Here is a 16,759-nt window from a genome sequence, read left to right as displayed (position 1 = left end):
CGATATTTGGGTTTGTTGGCAGTGAAGCTCTTTCATCCTTGTGAGGGTCTTTATGATTGTGGTCAACATGAGAATCATTTTACTTCTGAATAACAAAAAACCTGAATTATCTTCCATGTTGTGTTTGGGGCCTTTGAGGAGAAAAAATTATGTTTTTTATTATTTATCCAGCTCGTGGTAAAAGTCTTTTGAAGTTCGCCAAAATCATTCTCTGCTCTCTATATAATGAGTTTACCATTCTGTAGCGGACTCATTCTGTCCCACAATGCATAGTGTACAACACACGGTCACTAACCAAACAATATATACTATCATGCATTGTCTTATTTACTGATGATGTTTAGGGATCATGGTCATTAAACGGAAGATGTCTGATGATCAGAGTTTGTAACAAAGTTTGAGGTTTGACATTTTTTTACACAAACTGTCAGTTGTAGAAATTCATTGCAGTTGACAGACCTAATACCTAGTTCAACTTTGACATAACAAATTTAACGTTTTCAGCATGTACTCACACAACTATTGGGATATTTACATAAATATTGGTGTCACATGACCCTTACTATGTACATTGCAGCCACTCCTTGAGTTTCTTTAAACAATGCTTTTGTATAAGCTCTATTTATTTTTCCTCTGAAGGGAAAGGAATCACCTGTAGCTTCTTGGGGGTTTAGCTTTAGATGACAGAAAAAAACTTTAAATAAAGTTATCATTTCAGATGTACTGCTGTCTTCTGAAATGAAAAATTAGAGGGTTGCAGTATCATGGTTCCATAACTTTTGCCTGTGGACATTTGTATTACAGTTTCAGTCCTGTTTCACGATCGTTACACTCCCACTTGGAACTATTTGACCAGTGTAACATCATTTTAAAGAAGGAGATGCTGACATTGTTCTTATTGAAAAGTTAATGAGAATTAGAAAGCAGTGTGATATTTCAGTGGGCTTGAATTCATCCGTGAAGTTGTGAAGTGATTGATGAGGTTTCAGGATCCTTAATCAGAGGTGTGGCTAAGAGCAGTGGTCCTCTCCTGCCTAATGACTCTACCAGTGCCCACTTATTCCTTAGTTTATACTGTTGAAACCTGAACTCCGTCCCTCCCTCTGCCTCCTCTGCCTCTTCTGTTGGCTTCTAACCAGCTCCTTCCAGGATCACAGTATAATCAAGGTCATTTACTCTGAAGACAAACATGTCAAAAAAAAAGGCAAACCATGAAATCTTAATGTTTCTCCCAACATTTCCTTAATGGAAAATATTTCATACACTTAAATACCTAATTACCATCAAACAGGAGTTCAGCAGGATTGAGTCTCGTTTTTCAACCACCTCAAAAATGCAGCCAAGTCTTAAAATTAAACCTTGACTGTCAGTTTGAAGACAATTTGTTTTGACAAGGCAGATAGGATTTTGAACTTTGTGAACATCAAGTATGACACTAATCTAGTTTTAAATAATCAGATTTAGAGCCGATAAAAATATATATTGTGAAAACAAATCTGACATTACATTTCTTTCTTTCTTTGAATATGTATTACAATATAAAAAAAAAACACCACATGACTTGAATACCTACTCTAATCCACAAATAGACTGTAAATAAAGATGGATGATGTGTCTCCACTTCTGCTAAAAGGCTGGAGGTGGGGTGGGGAACTACTAAATCCAGCCACCAGGGGGCGATCAAGTAGATTTAGCTTCATTTTTGGAGAGCTGTCTTGTCATCCATCTTTATGTACAGTCCATGGTCAACATCATTCTTTCTAAAGCCATATGATTGAGATGAGAACCAGCAACCAACAAACCAGTTTTTCCACAAACCACAAGGTCGGTGGTTTGATCCCTGGCTCTCCTTCCAAAGTGTCCTTGGGCAAGACAATGACTCTAAACCGCCTCTTATGGCGGTGTGTGTTGTGTGACAGAAAAAGCGCTGCTTATGGTAGCGCTATATGAATGTGTGTGAATTTGAGTCAGCAATAATTACTAGAAAAGCATGAAGTAATTGTTTTACTTTTGTGTCAAGCAGAGAAAAATTCTTAGCACAACGTTTTAGTTGATTTTCCTCAATTGACATTGCGGACGCTGCAGTGTGATGATTGCACATGCTGATATCACAATGACAGAACAATATATGTAGCAACACTACAGTGGAAACATGGAAGCTACAGAATGAAGAGGTGGTCTTCTGCGGTGTAGTCCACCTTTGGAGCTGACGAAGTTTTTCACTCCAACTACAGTTTATCAATTGAGGATGTTACATAATGATTGTCTAATTTGACATGTCCTCCTTTATGTCTCATAGAAGAAGAAATCCTTTTCTTGGGAAAAGGAGGTTGAAGAGGAGGAAAAAGGAGGAGAGGAGAGAAGCTTGGAAACTTGTTCTGAATTTGTTGTTGTTGGATTTGAAGTATTCTAAGTGCAGAGAGGGAGGTGATTTATCTCCTCTGGCCTTTAAAGTCGACATGTAGGAATATTGCATCATTACAGCTACACATGATTACATGAAGAAATAAAGCAGAATCTGATGAAGAGTAGGTCATAATAATAATAAAGTGACTAAAGAATGAAGGATGGAGATGACGTATCCCAGATATGGGATAATAATATCCTTTTATTCTAAGTAAATGAGCCATGATGGTTTAAAGCTGAAATTATTTTTGAATCAGTGGATTCACAGTAAATTAAAAGACCTTTTTCACAGAAGACATTTTGACATATCACTGTATGAAAATAATTGCACTCACTATTGAATAAAACAGATCCTGCACCTGAGCCTCTCCACTGTGATAAGTCAAAACTGACAATTTGAAGTGCGGCTCCGAGTAGTTACTGCAGATAACATAATAATAATAATAATAATGCATTTTATTAAACTCTTTAAGCAAAGACACTTTAGATAACACTAAAAAACTTGATCAGCCTGTAATATAATTTAAAAATGTATAATTGATTCTGGGAATAGTGAAAGAGCTTTTTATTTCAGGTGAGACTCCTGTAAATTCCTGATTAACTCATGTGTCAAGTGACAAGTTATTCAGAGATTCAGAAGGACTGAATAAATAGTGATTCAGATTTCAGTGGGTTGTTGGACACTGATACTTTATTTTATTACTTATGAGACAAACTGTGTCATGAAAATTCTGGGAAGCTGCATTTTTGTAGCTGCATTTTTCTGCAAGTGTTTGGAACCGGACAGTCCCAGAGCGCTTAGGTTCATATTTTAAAGGAGATGTGCTCTGATTTAACATTCAAATCATCCTCATATCATTTATGAGCTTATCTTTCTGAGTAACTTAACCAGCTGAAAGATTTGTGTGTGCAGCACGGGAGGCAGGTAGAGAGAGGTCTTGGATGGAAGATTAAGTGGAAGCTGGTGGTGATTACTAGAGTGAAGCAGAAGAACAAGAAGAGTAAAAGAAAAGGGTGAAGAGGTAAAAATCCTGAAGCTAGGATGATTTTCTGTCCGTGCGTGTGGCTGTGAGACGTGGCAGAATGAGGCCTGGCCAACCAGCAGATCTGTTCCATATGTTTCCTGGAGAGAGAGAGAGAGAGAGAGGGAGAGAGAGGGGCTGCTCCCCTCCACCCCACCCACAGCACAACAAGTCTTCATTTAAAAAGACAAACCAGTCAAACTAACTCAGGGTACTGTACTCCAGCTTGGTCCTATTTTCTGTGGACTGTAGGTATCAGTTCCAGGTGGAGGTAGAAATGATGAAGGCAGCTGGCAGGTGTAGAGTTTCTAAAAGTGTGCGGAGAGCTGGCTGCTGTTCAACAGGGGCCTCCCACAGAGACAGAGAGCAAAGAAAACACACAGTTTGTCACATTTTCACATTGGCTCCATCACACTCACCGTGAGTGTGTTTGAATTGTTGCTGTCAGCGAGGCCGGAATGAGTAACTTCTGGTGTCGAGAGTCTTTGATCAGCAAAATCAGAGAGTCTTTGATCAGCATATTTTGAAGCAACTGCCAAATGTCCCAAGATAATGGCCGTTGAATTTGGCATTATTTCTGGATAATGTTTTAATTCAAATATGTTTCTCTCAGCCCATTGATTTATCTGACACCAATTCACGCCAAGCAACAACAGGAAATCACATTAAGGAAGCAGAGGTACCTTGTGTAGCTCGTAGTGATGAACGCACAGAGAATTATCCCCACTCTAATAACCTACTTTGTTTGTTGCCCTTTCCTCCACAAATGGCAAATAAGCAAACAAATAAAATAAGCTTCTAAACCTATATACATCACTTAATTTATTAGTCTAAATTGGACATTTAATTTACAAACCAATTAATAAATCAGTGAAAACTTCTGTAGTGTACAAATACTGATCAAGTCTCCTCAACAATATATAGGTAGAATCTAAGACAGCTACTTTTTGGTTGCTCCCAAGTTAAAGCGTCTACCAAGATGATGGTCTTTAACTCTTTAGTGTATAGGGACATCTGCTGGTTGATAAGGGAATAGCTTCACTTACCAACTTGAGTATTAGTTTTGTTTTTTGTTGTAAAACAGTTTATGAATACAGTCCACGCTTTCTCTGATTTTGAGCAGGAGTCTGCGAATCTATTTGTACAATTCTGACATTTTAAACATTTCGGAAAAGGAATTTTTAATCCTTGGTATTCAACCATTAAGGTGAGTACTCTGTATGTTAAATCAAATCAAATTGATTATTGAGTCCCTCCTAGAGGACAAGAGGATATTTTGACAATAAGTTGAGACTTAAGTTGGGAGGTGTTCCAGGTTTATTTAAAGACAGACTAAATAAATATAGCACCATTTTGGAGGGCAGCACATTGGAATAAACAGGAACAAGTTTATGAGGAAGACGCTCTCAGACGATCATTACCTGCTTATAATTTCAACATCAACTGTGGTAGTAATTTGGTTGCTATAGGTTATTACAACAAACTGAATTCAAGGGCAAACTTTAGATTACAGATTATCCCCAGCCCTGCAGAGGAAACGTTTACATCAAGGACAATGCATAATTTCAGTTTCTAAATAAAGACAATACAGACATGCAATGAGATAATGAAAAACATGGAGAAAGACACAGGGCTTTAAAGTGACTTGTCACACTAAATAACACCAGAATCATTCACTGACTGTACAGGCATCTGCCAAAAGGAAAATATATTTTAGTTTAGGTCAAGAGGTGAATTGTTCGCTAATTTCATTGTCTCAACTTTAAAAGATGGTGACAATATAATACTCTATGTAAAGAATTGACAAAAGAGAGAAAAGATATATTTAGTTTGTTGGTATGAAAAAAACTTAATTCTGTATACCTAGTTTTCTTTTCTTTTCTCTTTCATTGAAAAAGGCACTACTCAAGCTATTGGGTGGTGTTACTCAAAAGGACCAAGGGGAGGCGCTCAACCCCAAGTAATGTTTAGACAGCAAAAGTTGAGGGAGAAAAAGAAGCTGATTAATCACCTCCACCAAGGACGTTGTGATTTCACCCCTGTCCATTGTTTGTTTGTCTACAGGATTATGCACAACTACTGAACAGATTTCCACAAATCTTGGTGGAAGGATTCATGAAACTTTTTCATGAATCTGAACAAATCAGCACATATAGATTTTAAATCTTAATTATATATTTGGAGAACTGATATGAGTTTGTGCAATTTGATGCAGTTTCATTGAATTAAAGGGGACCGTTTGGTCTTGGTGGAGACATGCACTCTATCGAGTGCCAGTCTAGTATTTGTTATTATATCCATTATCAGCACCAAGAGCGGACTAGAGTTTTGTTTTTATTTTTCTCCCACTGGCTGAAAACTTCAGCCAGCTGTCATCATGGACGTAAACACCTAAATGTACAGTTTTATCCTTTTTTTTTTTTTTTTTGATCTATCAAAATTATTTCCAGTTTCTTCCTTATACTGTAACAAGGATATTGGCAGTTCTCAATTTTCTATTTTCCGTAACTCCACATTTTCACTCTCTACTTCTTTCTGAAGTTTCCGAGCTGAACGCCCCTCCGTCCGGTCACACAGCGGAAGGTAGCCGGCTGGATGTCCCAGTACTTAACAGGGTTAGCAAACAGACTGATGCCTGTGTACAGGTTCTTCTTCACACTGGACATGATGGGACAGAAGTCGTTGACTCCCACACTGTTGATTTTGTTGCCATGGAGGAAAATCACCTGAACAGACAGAAAGGAATTGTTTTTAATCAGATATTTTTCAGCTTTTTTAGTGCACACACCATGACTGAGAGTTTTGTATTGATGCTGCCTTAATGTGCATCAAGAACGGCAAGAAAACGTAACATTTGGTTCTCTGTCTTCAACGTCTACATATAAGATTTAGAAGTTGATATTCCACCACTCGTCTATGATGATACACTCTGGGTCATGATAGGATAATGGATAAAAGGAGCTGTCTGGGCTCAGTTTGAGAAACATTGAAAGGAGAACATGTGCGTCTTCACCGTGATAGGAACATTGATTGCACTTGAGTTAGTTCTTTCATGGTATCTTTTGGAGGTTTTCTTGGGTACCTAGTTTACAGCTGTGAAGAGACTGCAGGCAAATGCAGGACACACTTGAAGAATAACATATTCAGTCTGGCATGATAATTCCACAGGATCCATTAGGAGGAGCTGCAGGACACGGTCAGGAGGAAGGAGAGGACGTCTGGGCTACTTGTCTTACTTAACCTGCTGCCACTGAAAAATGAATATCTGTGACTCAAGTATAGATGTGTTTAGTCCAAAAAAAAACCCCCATCTACTTCTTTTTGATTTGTTGAAATATAAATATGAAAAGAAGACATTGTTTTTGCATACTTTGGTTCAGAGCTACTCATCAACCCACAACCACTGGTGACAGTGACTTGGTGGATATGAGAAGCCATGTCCTCATATGATGTTTAACATTGTGAGACCCAGCTGACTTTGTAAACGGCTCTATCTGTTTTGTGACTTACTGACATAGCTTAGCACCAGGAATTTTTACAGCGTCTGTGTCATGTACCTGGAGGTAGCGCAGGGAGCTGAGGCCTGGGGGCACCTTCTTCAGACGGTTGTTGTCTAGGTGGATCTCACGGATGTTTGGGATGCTGACAAAGCTGCCATTCTCTACAAACTTAATCTGGTTAAAACCAAGTCCTAGCCTGCAAAAGATAGTTAACAGGTGTCATTACTGATAAATAAGAAAGAAATTAAAGACGCACAACAGATTAAAAAAAATTAATAAATAAAGGTTCAGTGTGAAGAATTTAGTGACATCTGGTGGTGAAGTTGCATGTTGCAGCTGAAAGAGAACCTGTGGTAGCCCTCAGTTGTCATAAGTTGTTCACCTCTGCAGGTTTTTATATCTGATGAAGTCTTCTACCTCCACCTTGGCGATCTTGTTGTAGTCCAGGCTCATCTCTGTGATAGACAACGGGAAGTCTGGAACAAACAAAACAAACACAACCAGTGTAACGTGTCATTTATGCATACTTTAGTTTGAGAAGAAATCAAAGCATCATTTTAATACATATTAACAGTGCTTATGCCTCATTTTAGTTGTACAGGTGAGGTCTAGTGTGGTAAGAGTAGTAACTGGGTGACTCCAGGAGAAAATCAAGTTAATAACACATGTTAAAATCAGGAGGAAGTGTATCTTATTTACCTTTTGGTACAGCAGTTAGTTTGGCCTCTGCAACTCCGATATACAGAGTTGATAAGCCATTAAAAGCGCCAAGCTCCATCCCACTGTTGGCCAGCGGGTTGGCACCCAGCTCTGTTGGACAGGCACAACATATTTGGTTTGATTATTTGACATTATCTTTTCTTCATCCACATACGACGGTGAGCAACTGCTTGATGATGCATGTCCTGGGTTTGAGTGTAAACAAGTAGGACATAATATCGACATGAGTAAAAATCAAACTATGCCCTGAAATATTTAAACAGGAATGGAATATTCTGTTAGTGACTCGTGTAAATATCATAATCAGAATAGTGATTTAAGAATAAGGTCAATAATCAGTCAAATTCGTTGCTGCAGATGTTTTGTTGGCGAGGAACTAGAAAACATCTGTCCTTCGACAACACTGATTACTTCTAATCAGAAACACGGTTCTGAAACCAGGTCTCACCCAGCACATGGAGTTTCCTCAGGCCTTTAAATGCATCCTTCTGGATTCTGCTGATCTTGTTTTCGTGAAAGCGCAGCTCGATGACATTAGGAGGCAGGTTCGCAGGGATCTCAGTCAGCATGTTGTAGGAGAGATACAGCAGTCTGAGATGGTCCATGTTTCTGAATGCTTTGGGGTGAATCTTGGAGATCTTATTGTTGATGAGGAACAGGCCCTGTTGTGAGAGAAAGGAATCAAAGTAAAACAGAAAAAATGATTAAAGCAGAATTTTACTGCATCACCTGCAGCAGATGCTGCTGATGTTATCAGTTAAATTGAACGGCACAGTTAAAGGTTCAGTTATTTAAACAACTGCTTTCAAGGTGAATAATAAAATTTCATGCTTGATATCCAACCTGTGCATGGCAACATAGAGAGGAAAAATAATTTGGCAACAAGAAAATACCTTGTCATTAATGATTGTGTTGTTTATAGCAGCTGAAATCTGCGTAATGTCAAGCAGGTTTTTCTTTCAAACATATTTTGTGTTTCTGGGGTGAGAATGAATTCCTTTTTATGTAACTCACTCTCATGCTCATTGGTTTTATTAGTAAAAAAACTGTCTGCAGATTCTCACAGTTTGTTGTGTTACAGTTATGAGTTTTAGGTCTTGATGTGGTTTCTTCCCAGCTGGATAAACAGCAGCTGGTTGAAAGACAAACCCTCCTCCACTCTTCAGCTGGAAGCTTCATACAAAGGAACTGTCTCAAAAGGCTGATGGACCTGTTTCCTCTTGTCTGGTACCTCAAAGACCTTTATGGGCATCAACATTCTCTTTTCTCTGGTATTTTTGAGCCTGAATAAACCTTTATTGTTGTTGTTGTAGGAAGTCATTGGCGAACACAGGATCAGACGTCTTCAATGAATGAATGCAGGCGAACAAAAGTGTTGTGTTTAGCAAAATAGTGCAGATGCTGGAATTCAGTAACCACAGTCTTGGGATGATAACATGAAAGATTAACTCCTTCATCAGACATTCATGGTTAAATGACCAGTTCATCAGTAGGTTGACAAAGAGAAAGCACATGGTGGGTGCATGCTGGGAATGTTACTGGAACTTGTTTGCTCATGTTTTAATCAGATGCATTGATGTCATTCTTTACTTCCCTGATTTCAGCCATGTGTCTGTTTATTGTTAACATGAAGGGGTTGTGGTGTTTGTTACTATGTGCAATGTAAACCAGTTCCAAAGGTCTATGGAGGGTTTCTTACATAGAGTTTGTGGAGGCCCTTAAAATCATTCTCCTTGATCTCAGTAATATCATTGTTCTGAAGGTCGATCATCACAGTGTCTTCAGGGATCTTCTCAGGAATGGAGATCAGACCTGTTGGCAGAAATACAAATGTCTGATTAGAGACCGGATATATACAGGTGAATAAATATTTGTGGTTTGGTCTGGAATAATGATGTATCTGTGGTTTTCTAATTCATGGAACATGATCGAACATGATTAGTCAGTATCAAGGCCATGGATCTCTGTTGTCTCTGCACCATACTGTAGTTTAAGAAAGTCTGATTAAAAAGATTGGTGGGGTTTCAACTGAAATATTCATTGAATAAAAAAGACCCCAGGCTTTTTTTCATTACGTCGGTGGCTATGCAATGAGGAGTTCAGATATCCGGAGGGAGCTCGGAGTAGTACCGCTGTTCTTTCATGTCGAAAGGTGATAATTGAGTGGTTTGTGCATCTAGTCAGGATACCTCCAGGGCACCTTCCGTTTAAGGTTTACCAGGCAAGCCCAACTGGGCAGACACAAGACCAAGTACTCACTGAAGGGATTACATTTCCCATTTGGCCTGGGAAAACTTCAGGATACCCCAGGAAGAGCTGAAGAGAGGGATTCCTACCTGGCCAACTATACTTCCTGGACTCCAGGCCGCATAAATAGAAGACAATTAATTGTTTGATTGTTCTACTAATAAAGAAATACCATGTGCAGACCCAAACCAACAATGACTCGATCAACCCACAAGTATTGTCTAGGTGTCCAAAGTTTTTTTTATATCTGTGTGTAGCACCGTGGTGTTGTGGTTAGCACACAGCTATGTGGAGTTAGCGTGTTCTCTTCAGGTACTCAATTGACTATAGGATGGAATGTGAATAGCTGGTGGTCTCTGTATGTCAGTCCTGTGTAAAGTTCCTCTTGCCCAATGTTGGCTCCAGCTCCCCCCACGACCCTCATCCATCTATCTGTACTCATCTATCACTATCTGTGAATACTCAGGATGCATTTTTCTCTAGTTTCTCTGTGTTAAAGATCCAGAGTGAGTGTGTTCTCACCCTGGTCAGAGCACTGCATCACTCTGGGTGAACAATGGCAACTTGCAGGACAGTTCTCATCTTCATCATCTAAATCGTCTTTATCCTCTTCGTCACTATGGCCATCATCATCATCATCATCATCGTCGTCGCCGCCATCTGAATCAGCCATCATGATGTCATAGTTTTTCATGAAATCCATGATGTTGATTGGTTGGTAGGGTTTGGCATTGCCTAACACCAGCAGGCACAGCAGGAGGAAGACCCTCATGGTTAGTGGTCAGTGAAACAGGACCAGAGGGAGCTGTAAGAGAAGACAGAAGTCAGGTGAGCCTTAAATTAACTGACAGAATTAGATGTCATGACATTGAGAAGCAGTGGAATCTTGTTTTTCTCTCTGTTTTATTCCAACATCAACAAAACAGAAAGACAGAGCCCTCTAGTTTACATAAGAAAATGATGAAGCCTGTGCAGGTTGACCACCTTTGATAAGTACTCTGTTTTTCTCCACATGGTTTTGAAATACATCAGCTACTCCCACACAATGTTTCAAAAGAGAACAAGGAAATAACAGTATCTGTTTTTCAGTTTTAGCTTCTTCAGTGTTGAGCACATGGTCTTGATAGGTTCTCAATTTGCGGTAAAGTGACAAGAACTAGTACCCATCCAAACTCCAGACCTGTTCTTAGGAGCCAAGTGGACCCATGAGGCCCGATTTATTGTGTCCTCATTTTTCCATGTCCAAAACAAAATCTCACAGTGAATGCAGCTAACATCTGCTACTGTTTGTTACAGGGACCCCTTGATGGGGTCACAAGAAAATCCTCTAATCAAAAGAGATCCAGACTGGAAAGAATAAAAACAGATAGATCTGCAACACAAAAAGGGATCGATTTATCTCCTGACAGTGATTATCACATGATCTAGTCATTGTGCCCTGTTGAGTTCAGTTTAAAATTTTGCAGCCTGTTTTAGAAGTGTATAGATAAAACAGTACATGTTGATGGGGCATGCTAAGTAGTTGGAGCTAAAGTTTCAGTAAGTGCTGCTCTTTTTTTTTTCTATCGGTGTTTCCATGAAGCTCTATAAACATCTATTGGAAATGAGTTCTTGCAGCCAACAAAAATGTTTTGCCAGCTCTCACCTATTCACCATCTGCACTGATTCAGAAAATGATACATATCTTCCTGTATTACACATTCATGCAGCTTTCCGAGCGAGGCTGACGTCGTCTGGTTTGCTTGACTCTGGTAATCTTGATGTAGTCTGAGCCCTTAAGTTAAGCGTTCGCTGCACCCACAAGTATGTGGTGGTGGTGGTTGAGGATCCTGCTGCGACAGCAAATACTGCTCAGCACAGACCCTTCCTCTGAACCCTCTGTCTTTAACTCCACATGTGCATATTTAGCACAAAATAGGCGAAATAATATGGAGTAAGACGTAAATCTCACTCCAGTTACATTAGTGCAGGTAAATTGTATTTCTTCAGAGGTCTGCATTCCATAAAACATCAAAATCAGAGAAAGTGATTTCTATCTGATCCATCAGGATTCACATACAGGTCCACTTATGAATGCAATGATTATTTTCAATATCAATCTCAATATCATCTATATGTCTAGTCTTTGATAGTGAAAAATCTGGTTTCAAATTGATCAAAGATGACATCTTCAGATGTCTTGACTAAATGTCCAAAACCTAAATATCTTCTGTTTACAAAAAGCAAAACAGAAAATCCTCTCATCAGAGGAGCTGGAACTCGATGATATATTTCACATGTCGATAATTGTTGCTTCAGAAGTAGTCATAAGGGGAAGATTTCCCTCTGGGATGCCTCCTGCCTCCACTAGGACTTCCATACAGTTCCATCTTCAGATGTCTCATTGTTTCTGACCACAACTCCAAAACCTAAATATCTTCAGTCTATAATATAAAGTAAAGAAAAACATGTGGAGGAGCAGGAACCAGAAAATATTTATTATTTATTACATTTTGATAACTTTTGCTTTGGTGTATTCATGTCATTAAATGACAATAGACAATTCATTTGAGAACAATTAAGCTGTAGATCTTTCTCCACTTATCTTGATATCAGTGAATAGTTTCAGTACTCATAGCAGATGTGTCTGCTTTGTACTTGAAATGATTCAGGTGATTCAGATAGTTTCCCTCATGTGTTTGTACTTAAGACATAATGACTATGCCTGTACTCCATGGAAAATTACTTTGCATTTTTCTGTAATGACAACACCTTTTATCAAGACTCCAAGAAAATAATGCACCATTGACTGCACAATTCAATATAAGATCCATCACCAGTCATCATCAAAGTCAGATTTTGTCCTTTATGTTGACATTAAAACATGATCCATACACTGGTGATCATTCTTGTATTGATCTTATTAAAATAAGAGATTTACATGCAAATCAAACTCACATAAACCCAACTTTTTCCTCCAATATAAGATTTTAAAATTACAATCTAACTTCTGCACAACCTTTAAGGTACCAGCAGAAACTTACCTTTACACCTCAAATATGCTGCATTCTTAGAAAATTAAACAAGCCAGACCGACCAGATAATAATGTGTAGAGCAGCGTTAGTTGTTTTGGTAATAAATCCAGGGTGTGTCCTACCTCAGCCGTCAGGTGTGTTTGTGTCCTGGTTTAAACCCCGCGCAGTGAGCAGAGCAGCGGCAGGCTCCAGCTGGAAGGCTGAGAGTTGGATCCTCAGTCAATACATTTCCAGTGAACAGAGAACAGCATCACTCTCTCTCCAGAAACAGCCCCCAAACACCCCCACCGACGGAAAACCTCTGCTGTGGGGGTGAGAGGTTCAGTTTCAGCAAAGAGCTCTTGACTCTGTGAGATCAAACCATCTGTACGTCTCTGTAGGGACTCAATTTGAAAAGGCATTGTTGGGACTTAACTCATGTGCTTTTCATCAGGAGCTTTGAAGTGATGCCAGGATAGTTAACTTCAGACTCCTAAGTTTTTATATAGAACATGCTGGTAGGTCTGTCACCTCCATTGCTTTCTTGACCTGTTGCCAAATTAAATATTTTACATCAGCATGAATGGTTCGTACAGTGAGGCCTGATGGCACTGGGTTAAACAAGACAAGTGGGACTGCACAGCTGCTGTAAACGTTGGGATTTTCTCAGTGAAACCAGTCAGAAGGTGGAGGTGGGCTGGCACGGCCAGGTGGTGCAAAATGTCATATTTTTCTTCGAGGGAGTCTTTAATGTGGCTGCATTATAGAAACTGACATCCCTGTACAAAGAGCTGAGGCTGCCATATTGACATACGTAATAGATATACATCTGTAAAAGAGGAGGATGCTTGAGATGTAGGGATGCTTGTCATCAAGTAATAAAAGATCAGAGTCTTCCTTAAATTATTATTCAAAAATATACCTTGAGTTGAAATGAGAGGATGAAAAGACCCTGTAAACTGTCCCTCCACAACGTTACAAGTTCATCCTTCATTTTAACTATTGACCAACCAAAATCAACACCTCCCTCTCAAACTCGCTGGATAAAAGAGATTATTTATGGATGGATTCGTGCCAACTTTATGGAAGAAAGTAGAAATATTCCGAAAATCTTTCTTACTCTTATTCCTAGTTGATCACTTTTCCTCTGTTCTTTAACAGCAACAGCTCTGTCTTTCTAGACCAGATGCTGAACACAGTATCACACAGCACTGAGGATCTCTTGTAATGACTAAATCACCCATAAAGAAAACTGACCCTATGATGGAATGACTAAAAGACACATCACTTTACAAGATGAATTTGTAGACAATAAAATAAAGCTGAACTGGAAACAACTGGCATAGTCTCACGCCACAGGAAAATGTGATGAATGATTTGTTAAGACAGATGATTCTTTAGAGGTTAAGTCATACTGACTTAAGGTGGTACAAAGATGCCAGTACAGTCAGTGAGAACTGCCAGCTTTCTCTGCGTTACTATAGATTTCCTCCTTAACACCAAAGCACAGACGGACAATAAGCGGAGGAGACGTTTTGCAATGTCAAATCAATGTTATTTACTTTGTGTTGATGAGTCTTAACAAGGCAACAGGGAAACCCGAAGCTTTACTTTAAATGCACAGATGAGAAATACCTCCCAAGAATGGAAAAGCTAACAGGAGTCTGCTCCCTCAGGGGTTCATGTGTTAAATGATTATTTTTTCCATTCGCTGCTGGTGTTTTCTGCTGAGCTGAGCTGGAAAGGCAGAGTGAGGCAACTTATGGTGAAGCCAGACCAGCCAACTATGCCCTGGTTTGGCAAGTCAGGTCAACTGAAATCGTAGCGGGTCTTTTTTTTTTTTTTCTGGTTTCAGTGGATCTTCACTGTTTGGAAATCATATTTTCCAAACCCATCACAGATCTGGTGAAATTATTATTTCATCAACATGGAGCCTGTCGAGTCCTCTCGTGTGTCATGTTCAAAATATTCTTTGAAGGAAATTCCTAAACTTAAAAGAATTAAAGAAAATGTTAATCCAGTTCCCAACTCCCCCCAGAACACTGAAATTCACAATAAAATATTTAAAACAGATTGAATTACATTATATTACACACAACTGTTGTAAAACTGACAAATTGTCCCAGATAATTTCCTTTAAGCTTCATTTTTAACAATTTGTGCAAAAACTGCGATTGAAATTCAATTTGTAATTTCCTGTTTCTGTTACTTTTAGCCCCGATGCTGAACCGTAGAGATTTCCTGTTGTTACCTCAGAAGGCTTGTACTCTTCTTAACTTTTGCTCATCTCCTCGTCAGGCTGACTGTTCCTCTTTATCCTCCGAGCACAGTTCTGCTGATAAAGCTATTCTTGTTTATAGTTTGTCAAAAATGAAAAATTGTGATGTGTAACAGGGTGTCTTGAGGTTTAACATGAGCGTGTAATCAAAAGGTCCCTGGTTTGACTCTAGCTGGGGAGTCTTCTTGTCTTTAATCTCAACTCCTTCCTTAACTTCCTGTCTCCTCAGATCAAATAGACGGTAATGCCTAAACTTTTCTCAACAATACTTTTAAAAAGTGTTAAGGGTTTCTGCTTAAAACCCACTTACACAGTTGTTATGAAGATTCTGACGTTTACCAATCCTTTCTTATCTGGGATTCGTTCTTATATAAGAACAGAATCTATGCGCAATGGCAGGACGTTAACCTATGCTAATTACGAACTTACAACAACATGGCATTCATCAATATAAGAACACAGATGCAAACAATTCTACAGTGTACGTACCATGTAGACTTTGCTTAGGAATCTTCTTAAGAACAAATTTAAGAAAATTCTTAAGAAGATATCGGTGAATCACTCGCTGTGAACTTTACAGAAATGTTTGTAATCTGGTAAAGGTTCAACCGGACAATTTACAGTCTTTTTAACCAGGGGACTGGCTGGGAAAGTTTTAGAAAATGTCCGGAGCAACTGACTCGGACATTTGTATTCTCACATACAGTGCCTCTGGAAATGCTCTGAAATCAGACTCCTGTCTGGAAGCTTTTGCAGCTGGATACAGAGCCACAGACAGTGGTCACTGTACAATGTAAAATGAAATACAGCTCGGACAAAAAGCATCAACAATTCATTATTAAAACATCAGAACATTTTTGAGGTTCCTGGTTGAGAGGGAGCTGCTTGATCACCATGGGAGAATTTCACATGTAAATGTTGTTTGCTGTTCAATCACAGCTCAAGTTAAACAAGCACTTAGCTGTTCGTGAATTTCAGCAGTGAGATGAGCTGATAATGTGTTTCATGCTCTCAAACTCACTCATGACTGTTTTAAAGTCTTAAACTACTATGTGATATGTAAGCGGCCCACGTTTATATGATTCCCATGTTAAAACCTCAGGCACAGTTCCCAATTCCTCATAATCACAGCTCCATAACTGTGAGCTGAAACAATACTGTGTCATGAGCCAGATTTTAAGATTAAAGAACCATTTCCCCTAACATTGAAGGGATCTGATTGAACCCTGATGTAACTCTGAGGCCCTTCAGCTCTGTGTGCACTTGGAGTATCCAACTATTTGCCGTAGATTTTCTCAGGAATCTTCTTAAGAAAAAAATTAAGACAATTCTTAAGAAGATATTGGTGATTCCCTCGCTGTGAACTTTACAGAAATGTGTGTAATCTGGTAAAGGTTCAACCGGACAATTTACAGTCATTTTAACCAGGGGACTGGCTGGGAAAGTTTTAGAAAATGTCCGAAGTACAAAACATCTTTCAAAACCTTTGAACTGGAGTTTTTAAGTCGGACATCCATCCCGTCATCATCTTCTCGTGAGGGGGATCTTTCATGAAAATCTCATATTTCTCAGCTGCCTGCTCCGCCGCAGAA

The 16,759-nt window shown here is 39.1% G+C and overlaps 2 protein-coding genes across 5 annotated transcripts in view; one reads left to right on the top strand and one right to left on the bottom strand.

Moving 5' to 3' along the window:
- The window catches only part of cenpp (centromere protein P), a 72,869-nt gene that overhangs the window by 29,404 nt on the left and 26,706 nt on the right, over positions 1 to 16,759 (top strand). The window lies entirely within an intron of this gene.
- On the bottom strand, positions 4,728 to 13,266 carry aspn (asporin (LRR class 1)). The gene is made up of 8 exons (XM_020096644.2): positions 13,033 to 13,266; positions 10,418 to 10,700; positions 9,348 to 9,460; positions 8,097 to 8,310; positions 7,628 to 7,738; positions 7,311 to 7,404; positions 6,986 to 7,124; positions 4,728 to 6,154 (listed from the first exon to the last, which is right to left on the bottom strand). The coding sequence occupies exons 2-8, from the start codon at positions 10,665 to 10,667 to the stop codon at positions 5,954 to 5,956; spliced, it is 1,122 nt and encodes a 373-aa protein (XP_019952203.1). The 5' UTR covers positions 10,668 to 10,700; positions 13,033 to 13,266; the 3' UTR covers positions 4,728 to 5,953.

Source organism: Paralichthys olivaceus, chromosome 2, assembly GCF_024713975.1.
Source record: "Paralichthys olivaceus isolate ysfri-2021 chromosome 2, ASM2471397v2, whole genome shotgun sequence".
Classification (NCBI taxonomy): Eukaryota; Metazoa; Chordata; class Actinopteri; order Pleuronectiformes; family Paralichthyidae; genus Paralichthys; species Paralichthys olivaceus.
Note: the sequence above shows the minus strand (reverse complement) of the source record. Positions and strands in the feature narration are given on the sequence as shown.